At 38.5% G+C, this 14636-nt stretch overlaps 1 protein-coding gene across 2 annotated transcripts in view; it reads left to right on the top strand.

The window, feature by feature from the left end:
- The window catches only part of KCNK5 (potassium two pore domain channel subfamily K member 5), a 34652-nt gene extending 20490 nt beyond the window's left edge, over positions 1–14162 (top strand). For both annotated transcript variants that reach the window (XM_063152007.1, XM_063152008.1), the window contains exons 2-5: positions 5191–5302; positions 6706–6872; positions 8015–8183; positions 8991–14162. In XM_063152007.1, coding sequence (XP_063008077.1) covers positions 5191–5302; positions 6706–6872; positions 8015–8183; positions 8991–9805 — 1263 coding nt within the window. In that variant the 3' untranslated portion in view covers positions 9806–14162. The remainder of the gene's footprint in view (positions 1–5190; positions 5303–6705; positions 6873–8014; positions 8184–8990) is intronic.
- Positions 14163–14636: the final 474 nt, after the last annotated feature.

The following is a 14636-nucleotide window of genomic DNA, read 5'->3' as shown; positions in this document are numbered from 1 at the left end:
CTAAAGATGACATGGGAATAGCTGATCTGTCTGCTGCCTCAGTGAAATCATTTCACCGTATGGGAATTCTCTCAGCTTTCTGTAGCTCTGCCACGTTGTGTCTCTGGCTACCAAAGTAAGCAGCGTGGCACAGCAGGATTTTCTTAGCAGTACTGCATCTGTCTTCGAGGTTGGGAAGAGAGGTGAAAAAATATATAGGTTAATATGAAGTCTTTGAAGAACTCAAACAGGAATTTTTAATAAAACGTTACTTGTGTACACTAGACATGAAAAGTAATTGGGGAGAAAGAGTTTTTTATTCATTGGTAAAAACATTAGTTGCATAGTTGGCTTCACTTTCCCCTTCCTTACCCAAAACCCAAGCTGCCAAGGTATTCCAGAGAGGAAAATATTTTCTCTGATGGACAGTATCTTCCATTCAGTTGGGGCACATTGGGGGTGCAGAGTGAAAGCCAATCACCTTCAATATCTACTTTGTTTGTTGTTTTCTCTTTCTCCAGTGATTATAACTCAAAATAATAAATTATGCTGTTTAGTATTACATTAGATATATATTTGTTGTTTAACAACTAAATACAGAAACTTACACAGTAGTTGAGCTATGACAGCTGTAAGCCAGGATTAATATATTCTAGTTTGACTGTGAATTTACAACTTGATCTAGCTATAAAGTGCTTACAAAATTCAGACTGTGCCTGTGTCTGTGAAATAGCTTCTGCTACTTTTAATGTGTAAGCAGACATCAAAGTAAAGTATGCCAACAGGACAGGAAACTTCCACCCATGGCCACTGTGCTGCCTGTCTGCATAATGAGTCTGAGGATGCTGTCCTGTCAATTTAGCTGTGACCACCCACAGGCCTTTTTCCTTCAAAAGGGTTACTGGCTGAGAGGGTTTCTTTTCTCTTTATATACATGTACTCAATCCTGGGGCAATATTATCCAGGTCAGCAGAACTTTATAATATATATCTGATCTGGGAGTCTTAACATGTGACTCAGTTTTTTTTTATTATTGGAAAGATATCCATTAATAATTAAATATGTTTTTATTGCATCTAAAAATAAGATTATTATAAACAGCTGAGTGCTACTGTGACTTTATAGCTGGAGCCAGAAAACCTAAATCACTGTAAAAGCCATGTGGGACGAGTAAAAGGGTATGCAATTAGCATGGCATGGATTTTAAATGTTTATGTAGTTTTAAAGTCACTACGAATTCCTTTAGGCTTTTTGTTCGTACAGTTGCTTGTATCACTTCACCTGTCTGTTTAGCCCTGCTGCTACTGGATTTGGTTAAAAACTGAAATCTTGTTAAAGATGAACAGCAGTATACTGTTCATCTGATAGTTTAAATTTAAAATTTATTACCCTGGATAATTTTATTGTGATTGGCTAATTGTCAGTATTATACATACCAATGATTAGATAACTACTGCACTTCTCTGGTTTCTTCAAATTGTATTTAGATGTCAGTGTGAAAAAAAGATTACCGTTAAAGCTTTTTCATTTCTTGTAGGAAAGTCTCTAAAGTACTTGGTAGATTCTAAATTCATTGTTTTTCAGTGCACTAAATCTTTGCATCCATGTTGATAAAACAACTTGAGAAATAAGCAAAATTACTCCTATGTTCTCTTGGAGTCAGAAGTGAGGACAAAGCCTAGGAGTCCTCAAAGGATGCATCAGTTCTTGCTTTAATGGATTCAGCTTTCAGAAGCTGTGATTGTCCATTACATTGTAATACTCTTGGGAGTAGAATGAAAGCCATTGGGTGTAATTTCAGGCTTAATAATTCAATTACATCTCCTTTCTTGTGGAAAAACAGCATTTCAAAAGACAATTGTTCATACCACTGGGAGGACCTTAAAGCTGCCATTAGACCTGCATGTGATATCCCAGGGAATGCTTTGAATAACACGGGAGGCTTTAGCCTCTTCAAAAGAGACCTGGCTCTGAGCAGTATCTGGCTCTTCTTCCTCTATGTAATAGGGTGCCTGTGGGGCAGGATCTGTTGCTCTAGTTTACATATAGTCAGTTTATTGTCTTCTGTCTTCAGTCTGGTGTGTCTGTCTGTCTGGCCACAAATACCTCAGAAGTCCTTTTTTCTTCCTCTTGCTTATTGTCATCAGACCCAACTGTTCCTTACTAGAGTCTCTTAAGATTTTCTTGCACTCCTTAACACTTAGAATAAAATCAGTAACGGTGTGTGACCTATATGGGCCAAGACTTCTCCTTGCTATTTTTAAATGTTTTGAGAACTTTCCAGCCCTACTCTTACTCATATGGGGGGAATTCAAGTGGCAGGTGCCTAAAACACTCCTGCCTTTATCAGTATGAACTTTCTTGAGGTGAGACCTAAGGCGATGTATAAATTATAAGTTAGTTATTTTCAGCTTTTGCATTTGGGCATACTTGAAAAAGTATTTTAAAAATACGTCTTTCAAGATACTAACACTTGCACCACCTACCCTCTTCTTCCTCTTCTTCCTTGCCTTGTTTTTTACAATCCAAAGACTTTTTGGTGGAAGTTTTCTGTAGTTTAGGAAATCAAGCACAGCCAACCTGGGGCATTCTATATCCTCACATATGAAAACAAAGGCATCGCTGACATTTGAGCCTAACAGATTTGCCAAGCAAAAGAACACAAGCATGTTTGCTGTTCAGTTGTATAGTGTCCACTCACTTTTTTTTTTTTTTTTTAAGCCAGAACCTTTAATTATTTCAGTATGGGCAAAAGTTAAGCTGCTTGGAAAGCAGCTACATATTTCCCACAGCACCAAAGCTATATAAGCATGTTTTGTGACTTTGTTCCTGCAGCTGGGATGCATATAGCACATTCAGACTTATTTCAGGCATAAAGTAACTTAGAAGTCTGGACTATAGATCTTATATAATTGTGTGCTAATAGCCAATAGCTGTGTGCAAATAGGGACAGGAAGAGGGTGTCAGCTGTGTCTGGAGAATTATCTCTGGTTCACCATACCAAAGGTTCATATAACTTGTGGAGCTGGCCATCTCCCCCAGAATGTTAGCTGCCTGGCTGCAAAGGGCAGCTGTGTGCCACTCAGTCCAGCAGCTCCTTCCCCTCAGATCTGGGACCTCTTCAGACCTCCAGACCTCAAATCCTGGCAGGTCTTGACATACTTGTATGTACTGGGAAGCTGAGCTCGTGAGGTCAGGCCAAGGTGGATTAATGCATGAGATAATGGGAGTGGATAGTTCACTGGGTCTCTTGGAGATCGCTTGCTTTGTGAGGAAACAACAACTAAAAAATATCCAAGTCTGATTATGGAATGGAGAATGACTGGAAAACTGGCTCTTAGTGTAACATTTAGGCAATGGAAGAAGTCAGGGCATCTTTTCAAGAATAATAGATAACAGATTGTGTTTTTGAGGTGATTTGGGTGTCCTTTGGGACTTTCAGGAAGTTCCTCCACAGACCATGGCAGAAATGAGTGATTGTACTTTGATTGGTTTCTTCTCAGATGAGCTCTTGTGATACTTTTTTTTTTTTTTTTGGAAGAGGGTTTGTGTGTTTTACTTGCCTGCTCTCAAAACATTGTGTGTTTTACTTGCCTGCCCTCAACCTGCCTGTGTTAGGGCTGCTTCTCATTTGTACACCACTTTCTCATGATAAATGAGTGCCTTGGTGAGAACTCTGTCCCTTTTCTATCCAGAGCCTGTAGGCTGTGGAAAGACACTGCATCCAGTTTTACACACACTTTGACTTTACCAGGAGAAAAAAAATTGAGTTCTTTACCTTCATTCACTTTCAATGCTTCTCCTTTTATCTTCTGGAACAGCCTGGAACAACACATAACAGTGTGTTGAAAGTGCATTTTTAATTAAATCATGTGCATCTTGTATATGTACAATACATTCACTTTGAGGGCATTTTTATTACAGTAGGAGGGTGGTAATATGTAATAAGTCTCAAGAATAATTAAAACTTGTGTTAACTTGTGTATGTTTGTATGTAGTGATTGAACTTCGTGTTCTCTGCTGGGTCCAAGATCAGATCTTAATCAAGTAGAAAGGAAGGAAAGGGTGATGGGGGAAGGAAGAGTTGGTTGTTACCTTTAAAAGTTCTTGCCAGTTTAATATAAACATCACCTGTCATGTTTATTTCTAAAAATTTTTTTTTAAAGTATATTGCTTCCAGTTTTTTAAATATTTAGCTGCAGATAGTTTTTTATGTTCAACACTTGCTGAGGGAGAAATGCATACAGTGGGTAACATTATAAATCAACATTTGGAAATATCTTCACCTTTCCTGTCTGTTGATGTTGCCTCAGAGTTTTGTTCGGTGTTTACACTGAAGGGAAAAAAGCAGAGTAACGTGGTAAGGTTTTAACCTGCATCATGATGCTACAGGGCAAACATTTAAATAACTTGAGATTTCCCAGAGGGAATGTGGTATATCTGTTTGGTTTTTTCCTTTTACTTTGGGGAGGTAGAAATGCACTCCAGAATCAACGAGATGCAAGGCTTTGGTCTGAAAATTGCAATTTCTGCACAAAATAAGAATTACTGCTTTGCATTTATCATGGCATACCAGATTCCAGCGTGGGAGAAGAAAAGGGCCTGATTCAAGGACAATGATTGGAATCCTGTTGCATGAAATGCTTTGAAAAAAATGTTAATTTCTCTGTCTTTGAAAAGTACAGTTTTAAGTGTTTGCTTTTAGATGGTTTCACTTCGTTAGAGACAGCAGGTGAATTAACATGAATCACACGAGCTTTGCCAAGGATTCTATGACATTCATACCCAAGTCAAGCTGAGGCATGTAACAGTGTTTTGAAATGGATAGTAGTTCTGATGACGTCCCTAATATTAAACCAAATTCAAGATCTGCACTGGAGGTTAAATGCTAGTTCAGTTTGCAGGAGTGTTATTTGCTCTCTGGAAGACATCTATTTGTTTTAAACTTGTAAGTCAAGTAAAAGTTTATCTGATTGAAACTCCCTATTGAAATGTCAGAGCACCTGAATTAATTTTTCTTATGTGAAGAAAGTTTTTAGTATTTCATAAAATTATTGTTATTGAATATACTAGGCTAGGGCAGCCTTCACAAAAAATTCAAGAGATTATTTTGAAAGTATGAGCTAAGGGGGAAAACCTGAGAGGGACAGACACATTTTTTTTTTAGGCTGCCAGGATTTTACAAGATTGCTTGTTACTTTTTCCTTACAGATTGTGTCAGATGCTGCTGGACAGGGGGTTGCCATCACTGGGAACAATACTTTTAACAACTGGAATTGGCCTAATGCTGTGATCTTTGCTGCTACTGTGATCACGACAATCGGTAAATATTTACTATGTCAACCTTTCTATCTGTAGTTCTCTGTAGGCTCTACTGTTTTTGTAGTCTCCCATTTCTGTGTCAAGGTAGCCACCGAATAGAGTCCCCTGGCTGGAGCTGCCTAAAGTGTGTGCTCACCTGCAGATTCATGGAGGAAAAAACCAAGGGCTTTGGCACCCTCTCCATGTGTGTACAGAAGAGGGAAGTGTGCCTTTCCAATAAGTAATGGACTAAAGGTGCTGTTGGGGTTGGCTGGTGTCATTCCAGTTCCATTGATTTATGCACTTAAATTTCCAAATCATAAAATTCCAAAACAAAAGCATAACAAAAGCATTCCATTAAATGAATACCTAAAGCAAGTGCATATGAGGTTTTTGGATTGCTGTCTTGTTACACACATGCGTTCTCTTGAGCTACTACTAAATTATCAGTGTTCCTGGCTTGCAGAACTAACTATATTTTTTATCCACCTCTTAAAAAAAGGTGAAGCAGAGCAACTGTTGCTTTTTAAATATCACTACTGATTTGTCCTTATAAAGATCCTCTGCACTGGAAGACGTCTTTCTCCTGTGATATACAAGTTTTCAGAACTCAACATCATTTTCCTTCTGCTTTTGCAGAAAAATCTTTGCTACATGGTGCTGTTACACACTTGTTGCACAATTTAAAAAAAAGGGAATGCAAAATAACTAGAGAAGACCAAATGTAGAAGTCTTACTGTGAAACCGTATGCGGTACTGTGGTTTTCTTTATTATTTAAAATTCACAATACCCAGCTTATATTATAACTTATGAAAAATGTTGAAGTCAATAACACTCCTAAATAAGAAGACTCTATCAGAAGTTCAGAATATAGGCTGCTGATTTTAGAGCCTGAATCTGCAATGCTCTCTTGGGTTCTATGACCAGCAAAGAACCAAATTAATTTGAAATATCTTGTACTTACTTGCCTTGCACTTAACTCACAAGCTCTTACCCTGCAAAGGTACCGCATCACAAGTTAAATGTGTATAGTGTATCTTTCACCGGGACCTAGCTTCAGGATGAATTTTGAGTTTCACTCTGTAAAATTAAATCAGTCAAGTTTTAACAATGCTGCTTAAGACTGGGACATCACATCAGAAGTTTTGAGATGAGCTTTATTTTCTATTTACCCATCTTGTCCAGAAAAAGAGTCACAAAATCTAGGGAACACAAAGTACAGTAATGGAATATGTGTTTGTTAGATTTGGAATGCATCCAGTTTCAGAAGATGGGCAGCTGAAGTAAAGTAATTCCCTTTTAGATGGTGAAGTAAGGAGTGCCCAACACAGTAGGAGCCCACACAGTGTTGTTTTGTGCACAGCTAGAATTGCCTTGGATTCTCTTCAGCCAGAACAGACGGAGGATATGCTTATCTCTTCCAGGTTACGGAAATGTTTCCCCAAAGACACATGCTGGGCGTCTCTTCTGCATTTTTTATGGGCTTTTTGGAGTCCCTCTCTGCTTGACGTGGATCAGTGCTCTGGGGAAATTCTTTGGAGGACGTGCCAAGAGGCTGGGCCAGTTTCTGACGAAAAGAGGAGTCAGCCTGGTAAGCCCTTACTTGTTTACCCTTGAACTGTGTAGTTTTGATGCATGAATTAAGCTAGCATTTCATAACTTGCCTGCTTATCTCGTAGTAAATGAACACTTGCACAAATTTTCTCAAATGGTGTGCTTTGAAAGAACTAAAAGAGGGATGGTATCTGATGTGTTAGTTCTGCAAGAAGTTTAGCAAAATGAGATCTCACAAAAACCTTTGGTACTACTTCTTATGTTAAAGACCTTTAGAACAAATGTACATGAGGCTTCATTTCACAGACATTTCATTCAAGCTCCTCAGGCACAGGAATGATAATATGCTGTCCTGCTTGGCTCCCACCTGCCTGCATGCTAGCACAAATATTTCCTGCTGTGCAGTGAACCTACTGCAAAACAATATTTTGTTCTGTTACTGGCTTTTGCTTTTTTGTTTGTGGCATTTTGTTGGCTTTTTGGTGATGGTTTGTTTGGGTTTCTTTCTCCTCCCTTCCCCACTCTAAGTGAATCCTCAGTTCTAACTCTGCACAGAAATGGGAGGCAGTGCAGGGTTGGAGTGCCTGGAGGGCACTGGGACTGCTTTAGGTCCTGCTTTCAGAATCAGAGCAAGAAATTTCTTGGGTTTGCACCTGAGAAGAGTGCAGAAAATAATGCACCTGAAAGTATAGGGTTTGCACCTGAAAATACAGAAAATAATAGTGAAATATGTGTGTATGTGGAGGTTTGTACAGAGGTTGGCATGAGGGACAAAGAGAAAGAAACAGAAATGGGAGAGAAACAACTTAAAATGCTTCTGATCTTCTGTCTTCAAATGAGAGGAAAATTAGAGGTACTGATGGCTTTTTAGACTAGAGTGCTATGTCCATATCCCGTTCCAATTTATAAAATATTTGGGACTCCTTAAACTCTTCCAAGAGCATGAAACAAAACTATGAGCAAATAATCCTTTTTGAGCAAGCAGTTGCAAGAATAGGGAGTTCTGCATAAAGGAAAAAAAAAAGTGTGTTTACTTCAGTCACTTATAGGGACTTTTAATTATGGTAGCTAAATTGTTAGCACAAAACTGAAATATCTGGTACTGTCAGATGATTCTTGGTGCCATGGGTAGGAAAAAAAAATTGAAATCGTTCCCTGACTTTTGCATTTTCTTTGCAGAGGAAAGCCCAAATTACATGCACGGCTATATTCATTGTTTGGGGTGTCTTGGTCCATCTGGTTATTCCTCCCTTTGTCTTCATGGTGACTGAAGGATGGAATTACATTGAAGGCCTCTATTTCTCATTCATCACTATCACCACCATAGGATTTGGAGATTTTGTTGCTGGTCAGTAATTGTATTTTATGTATTATTTTATTACATGCACAGTGTCGCAATTCTACTTCCAAACTCTTAATTTGAAAATATGTTTTCTAAGTTTTTAGAGCACATTTTGCAGCATAGAATATTCTGTTAAGGCTGGCTACTGATCCAGTGGATTAGATCTGGCTCTTCAGTGTTGGTGTAGACACCTAAGGCCTTTATTGAGTTATTTTTGCAGCCAAGTTCTAGAGTCCATAAGTCTGTCTGGTACCCCAGGTCTGTATTTCAGGCAAGGAGCTACCCTGCCCACCATGTTAGTTGTGCACCTTTAAATGGGATCTAAGCAGGATGTGTAGGCATTGAGCCTACACCTGCCTAGAACTAGTCAATGGGGAATGCTGAGCATATTCCTCTCTCCTCATAAACCTCTTCTTTCTCTAAAAGCCACTGCTTCATTCAGCACTTTGGTCCTCATACCTTGAACTCTGAATCTTTTTCTCAAGGAAGGTACCTATATGTGCATGCTTCAGTGGCAGGAAGAAGACTGGTAATTTTTAAGCAGGAAAATTTTCACTTTTATATCTTACAAGGAGAGGATAAATATACTTCATTTTTATTTGGTTAGTCCAGTGGTCAGAATACATGTAGCCGACAAGTGGCAGATGTGGGATCAACTTTTTCTTTCATTTCCCTACTTGCTACCTCTCTGAGTGATGTTCAAATAACAAGGCTCTTTTAGTGAGGAAGAGAGCAGTTCTCAGGGTAACAACTTCAAGGTTTATCAGCTGTGACTCTTCTTACAGTAATGTTTTTGTTTTTAATTTCCTGTAGGTGTAAATCCAGATGCAAACTATCATGCGCTTTACAGATACTTTGTGGAGTTATGGATCTATCTGGGACTAGCTTGGCTCTCACTCTTTGTTAACTGGAAGGTCAGTATGTTTGTGGAAGTCCACAAAGCAATCAAGAAACGGAGGAAAAAAAGAAAAGAGTCATTTGAGAACCACCCTCGGCCTAAAAAACCCCTTCAAATGGGTACCTCAAAGGATGTCAACATTTTCAGCTTTCTTTCAAAGAAGGAAGAGACCTACAATGACCTTATAAAGCAAATTGGGAAGAAGGCCCTGAAGACAAGCAATGACAAAATGATTATAGTGGAAAATGCCAAACAAATGAACGCCAGTATAGATGTTCAGGTGACTTACACAAAAACAGAGTCATTTGAGTATGATGAGGCTTCCCTGGACATTCAGAATGGTCACGTACTGAGACCCCTCCATGACAAAAATATTGCAGACAGCCCTCTAGAAGGAACCATGTTTGTGAACCAGCTGGACAGGATTAGTGAAGAAGAAGGTGAAGTGTGGGATTCCAGAGACTATCGGCCCTTAATATTTGAGAATGCCAATATAACATTTGTAAATGAAGATGATGATGAAGAGGAAGATATCTCAGATGATGAGGAAACGTCAAAATCCTCTATGGATGATAATCTTGCAGAGGAATCTGAAACTGCAAAAAAATTAGTAAAATTCCCATCCTCTGATGAATCTACCTTTACCAATAATGAGCTAGAACTTTCTGTGCCTTATGAACAGCTGATGAATGAATATAATACAGTAAGCAATGTGAAGGCTGCCACGTGAAGCATGCTGGACAATGTTTTTCTGAAAGGGGTCAGTGCATATTGAACATAGAGCAAGGAGAAAAGTGAGTTTGCAGCTTCTCCTGTCTCTTTGAAAACAAAAGCAAGTCCCAGACTACGAAACTCCAGTTTCCTTTTCCCACCTTAAGTTGGCTTCTGAGCCTGTCAGCTTTGCTTTTCTGAAAGACTTGTAAAATAACAGTTGAATTTGGAGTCCCACTCCTTTAGATTTTATGGTTCTTGAACAAAATAGAAAAGACTAGTTAATACACTGGATCTGCTCTGAGTTCATGCATTTCATTGAGGAAATAGTTTGGGATTGTAACTATACTGTTGCAAGACTGTTTTGGGCATCAAACATGTTCGGTTACTCCATTAGCCTTTCACCTCTGAAAACCTGGATTTGAATCCAGCATTTATCACAAATGAAATCAAGGGGGTTGCTCTTTGTTAAGTTGTTACTGCCAAAAATATGGCGCTGTACTTAAAGAGAAACTTTGGATGGAATGCCAGGGCACACAGATCTGAGCTGAGCTGTGCTGGTAGACTGAGAAGGAAGCTCTGAAACATCTCCGTAGAATATGTCAGTGCTTGTCAAATTATAGTGAATTCTAATTTCATAAATAAAATACTAAAATTAAGAGTTCCAAAGGAATGGATCGAGAAGGAGCCCTCTAACAAGGAAAGATCTGGCATGAAGCTCGCCAGTTGGGCTGCTGAGGTACACATCAGCCCCAGAACTGTCAAAGAGTAAAGTGACTGGAAGACTTACTGATCAAAGCATGTATGGGCACAAGCAGGATGCAATGAACTTTTTTAGTGTTGAAAGTGTCCTTCCACTGTCCATTTCCTAAAGGAAATACTTGAATGAACCTCATACAGTATCTGTGTACAGGTGAAGTTTTATTGACACTGTTCTTCTTAGGAAAAAATCACCTTGGGAAGCACAGATATTCTCCAAATGCCCTAATGCCTGTCAGAGGGGACCTGTAGCACTGCTGCTGATCTGGGCAGTGTGTTAGTCAGTATTGTTGTTTGATGTTCCTCCCTGCCTTGGTACTTCAGACATGACTTGAATGGGAGATGATTTTTGAAACAGTTGATTACACTTCATATATTGTTTTGTTTTGTTTTTAGAGTTTGACCTATGTGCGTATACAATGGTTATTCTATCTCACTCGATAGAAGTTTGGGCAATATCAAACCTTGGGCAAACTGAGATGTAATCAAATGACTTCGGGCCATAAGGCACTTTTTTTTTAGAAGGAACTTCGGCTCTAAGCTTCTGAAAGTATTATTTTGTGACTTGGAGATGGGCTACTCACTAGAAGGAAGCATGTCTGTTCATAGCATGTATGCCCAAATTGTTTTGGCTACAAAGAAATTTTACCATGGTTTTCTTTTTCTTTCTTTTTCTATGTCTGTGCATTAACCCTGACAACTCTTTCACATGAGGCTCTTGATTATATGCTGGCAAGAGGTATTGGCTTCAGATTTATCCAATACACTTGGAACAGAAGATAGCCAAGACCTTTAAACCTTAACATGTCAGGTTCTGCTGATCTGTTTGGTTTTAGAGTATTTAAGCCATTCTGGTATGTCCGAAAGTTTCCAAAGTTCATTGAACAATTAAAAGTTGTCCCAGTCTCATTTTCAGTGTAATTCTGGCAGACTCACCAGCTCTGTAAGAAGTCCTTTTGGAACCCAGCAATGCTAATCATAAATTACTGGCTATTTCTGATAACTACAAATATTGGCTGCAACTTCAGTTGCTGGCCTGTCCCATGCAAGAAGGAAGATATATGGGAAGCTAGCACTCTGCTTGGATAGCCTTTAGATGGGAAGTTTTGAAGTTATCTACTGTGAAACAAGGGACTGTCTTTACTATTCTGTTTTCTTTCCTAGAATTTTCCACACATATGACATTTTTTCAAATAGAATGTGAACACAATGACCAAATTGTGGCCAACTTGTGTCCACCTGTCATGCGAAAAAACCGTGGAGTTAACATCATTTGATTTGTATTTAATCTGCAATTTATGGTAGTATTGTTGAAGAGAGATTCTCATTTGTAATCAAATTTTATTATATTTATGCTATTTGGAGCAGGGGTGGCTGGATGAATTTCACTTGTATCTGACAGGAAAGAAGGAGAGGCCGTATCAAGATGATTCTTATTTACTTCTAGTAAGATACCTTGATCTCCACTCTTCTAAAATTACTCCAAGCCCTTCAAGTTTTTGTGTCTGAAGGGCTGTGGTTGACAGCTGTACTCAATAACTGTAAGAAATGTTAGGTAGGATTATGTGCATATGCGCAGGATGCTTGTGTAGTCAGTTTAGCCTTCTCTTTTTTTTTAAATATTTTTTGTTTAAAAAAGTCCACACTAACTTAAAATAAAATGAGAAAGCACTCCATATAGTTTTTGTTGTCCTCCAACTTGTCTTCCATTATTGATGCAAAGATCAAAGTTTTAGTAACAGTTAGAGAGCTACAGGACAACGAGGAGAGAAAAGACTTTCAGCAAGTGCTTTAAATGGAAAAGCATAGTCCAATCTTCATTTAAAAAACAAGAAAAAAAGAAAAAATTCTCTTGAATACTGAAATAATACAACCCAGACACTTGGCTGGGCTGCTTTGATTGGGAGGGGATGTTGCACACTGGAACCCAGACTCTGTTCTGTGTAGCAAAGTGCACTTGTATGCCAGAGCTGAGAATAGATGGGATCTGTTTCATATTATCAAGCTAGATGTGGCTCTCTGGCCTTTCCCAGTGTAGTCAGCATAGACTATAAGTCTGCATAATAAGTATCATGGGATTTAAAGTAATAGTTTAAATTTATTAAAACAAAGTACAATATTCCCAGTTTTTCGGGGAAACATGATCACACCTCACAAAACTGTTCTCAAGATATCCCACCATGTGCCTTAATGTAATCTTAACACTGGGAAAAAATTCCTCTTTACACAGGGGCCAACAGAATTGGTCTCGTTAAGCCCTACATGTTTCAGAGTTTTGGAGGGGTTTAGCTGGTGCATAGCTTTCATAATGGCTCTCTCCAAAAAGCTGAACCATTCCCAGGGTTTTTAAAATTATGGTGCCATCTCAGAAGTGCCGAAGAGCTAAACAGGACAGCTTTTTGCCTGCCTGTCTTCCACGTCTTGAGAAAAGAAGCTGCCTGGGGGATCTAAACTAATATCTTTCTGCCTTCGGATTTACATGTAATTACTTAGAGGGGTGTCCAGGCTGGATTTTGTTCTATTCAGTTCCAAAAGTGTCTCTGCATGAATTCCCCAGTGCTACCTGGTTATGTCTTGTAATTTCAATTATTTGGTCAATCTGGAAACATTTTCTTTCGATACCTGTTGATTTCATTTGGCTAGCTAATAATGTTAGCAGTTTTCTTAAAGCTGTGGAGTTGGTTTTATAGGTGAGACAGATCTCTTCCTGGAAAGAGAGGAAAGGGGGATATTTAAGGAAGGAAAAAAGCTTAAAAGCATGTATAAGGAAGGGATGGAATAGCAGTGAAAACTCTTCTTTCTAGCTGTTGCCTACAAGTAGATTTTATTTCCAGTCACATCATGTGAAGGATGGATTCACTTATTAATTTTGCCAAGATGAGCCAGTACTTTCAATTTTACTCTTTTTTCAAAAATTAAATCCTGAAATGTGACCATGGAAGTCTGTTCCTACAAAAGGCCTTTTAAGTGCTGTAAGACTACATGACCCCATTCTTCATGACATCGTTGTGATGCTTCTTGGGTTTGTACTGTGTTACTGAAGCCTGTTTCTACCAGAAGGGCATCACTTTCAGATACCTGTCTCACATCAGGCAGCCTCACACATCTGATGATACGCTGGTACGAAGTCACTGAGGAAATACAAAATCAGAGTGTTTAATTTTTCTGAACTAATGATTCGTGAATCTGTTGCTGGCAATGGATATCACAAAGCACACAGAATGAAAACCAGACTGATAACAGATCCATGGTAACACAGCTGTATGTGTGAAGATTTTATTTTTCCTCCAGTTGATCTGGGAGAGTGTGCAGAGACAGACGAGGAGAGCAAAAAGCAATATGTCTGTTGACTAAACAAAAGAACTTTGTAGACATGTCATTTTTGTGCCTCGTAGGATTCATTCCATTTGTGATGGATTTAACTTTTAAAAATTTGCTTGTCTTTCAATATGGCTTTTGACATTTGTGCAGTTCTGACTCTTATCACTCCATAATATGCCTGTCTGTCTGTTCTTTGTTGCTGATTGTCACTGGAATCACACTGTATGTAAATATTTGCTAAGTCTTTGTAAAATGTAATTTATTTTAATATTTTGCAATAAAAAATTTACAATTTATCCTCTCTGTCATGAGAAGAATGGCAATCAGTATTTCTTTTTACAACTACCTACACTTGTAATGCACCTTACAGATGAGACTTGGTCCTGGCCCAAAGGTAAAGAGCCAAAAAAGCAAGCTGTTTATGCAAGCAGATGCCTTAACTTGTACAGGGTATTGATGACTTCAGTTCAACGGCATCTGGTCTTCAATTAGATACAGCATAGCAAAGTATTATTCAATGTGGATTTTGGACAGCTGTTGAAAAATAAACTGAAGTTTATTTTAAGGGCTGTGTTTTATCAGTGGGCTGCTTTTACAGAAGATGCACAGAGATGGGAAATGTTAGAATTAATCAGTACTGTGATAAAATAAAATGGACATTTATGACTGGTATCTGAATCTCATGCCAGAGCTATTAAAATATCTGAGTAGCTGTTTATGAATTTTTGCAGTATTTCTAGTAGCAGTGCTCACCATTTTTCAGGCTAGAA

Source organism: Melospiza melodia, chromosome 3, assembly GCF_035770615.1.
Source record: "Melospiza melodia melodia isolate bMelMel2 chromosome 3, bMelMel2.pri, whole genome shotgun sequence".
Classification (NCBI taxonomy): domain Eukaryota; kingdom Metazoa; phylum Chordata; class Aves; order Passeriformes; family Passerellidae; genus Melospiza; species Melospiza melodia.
This window is presented reverse-complemented; position numbering and strand designations above follow the sequence as displayed.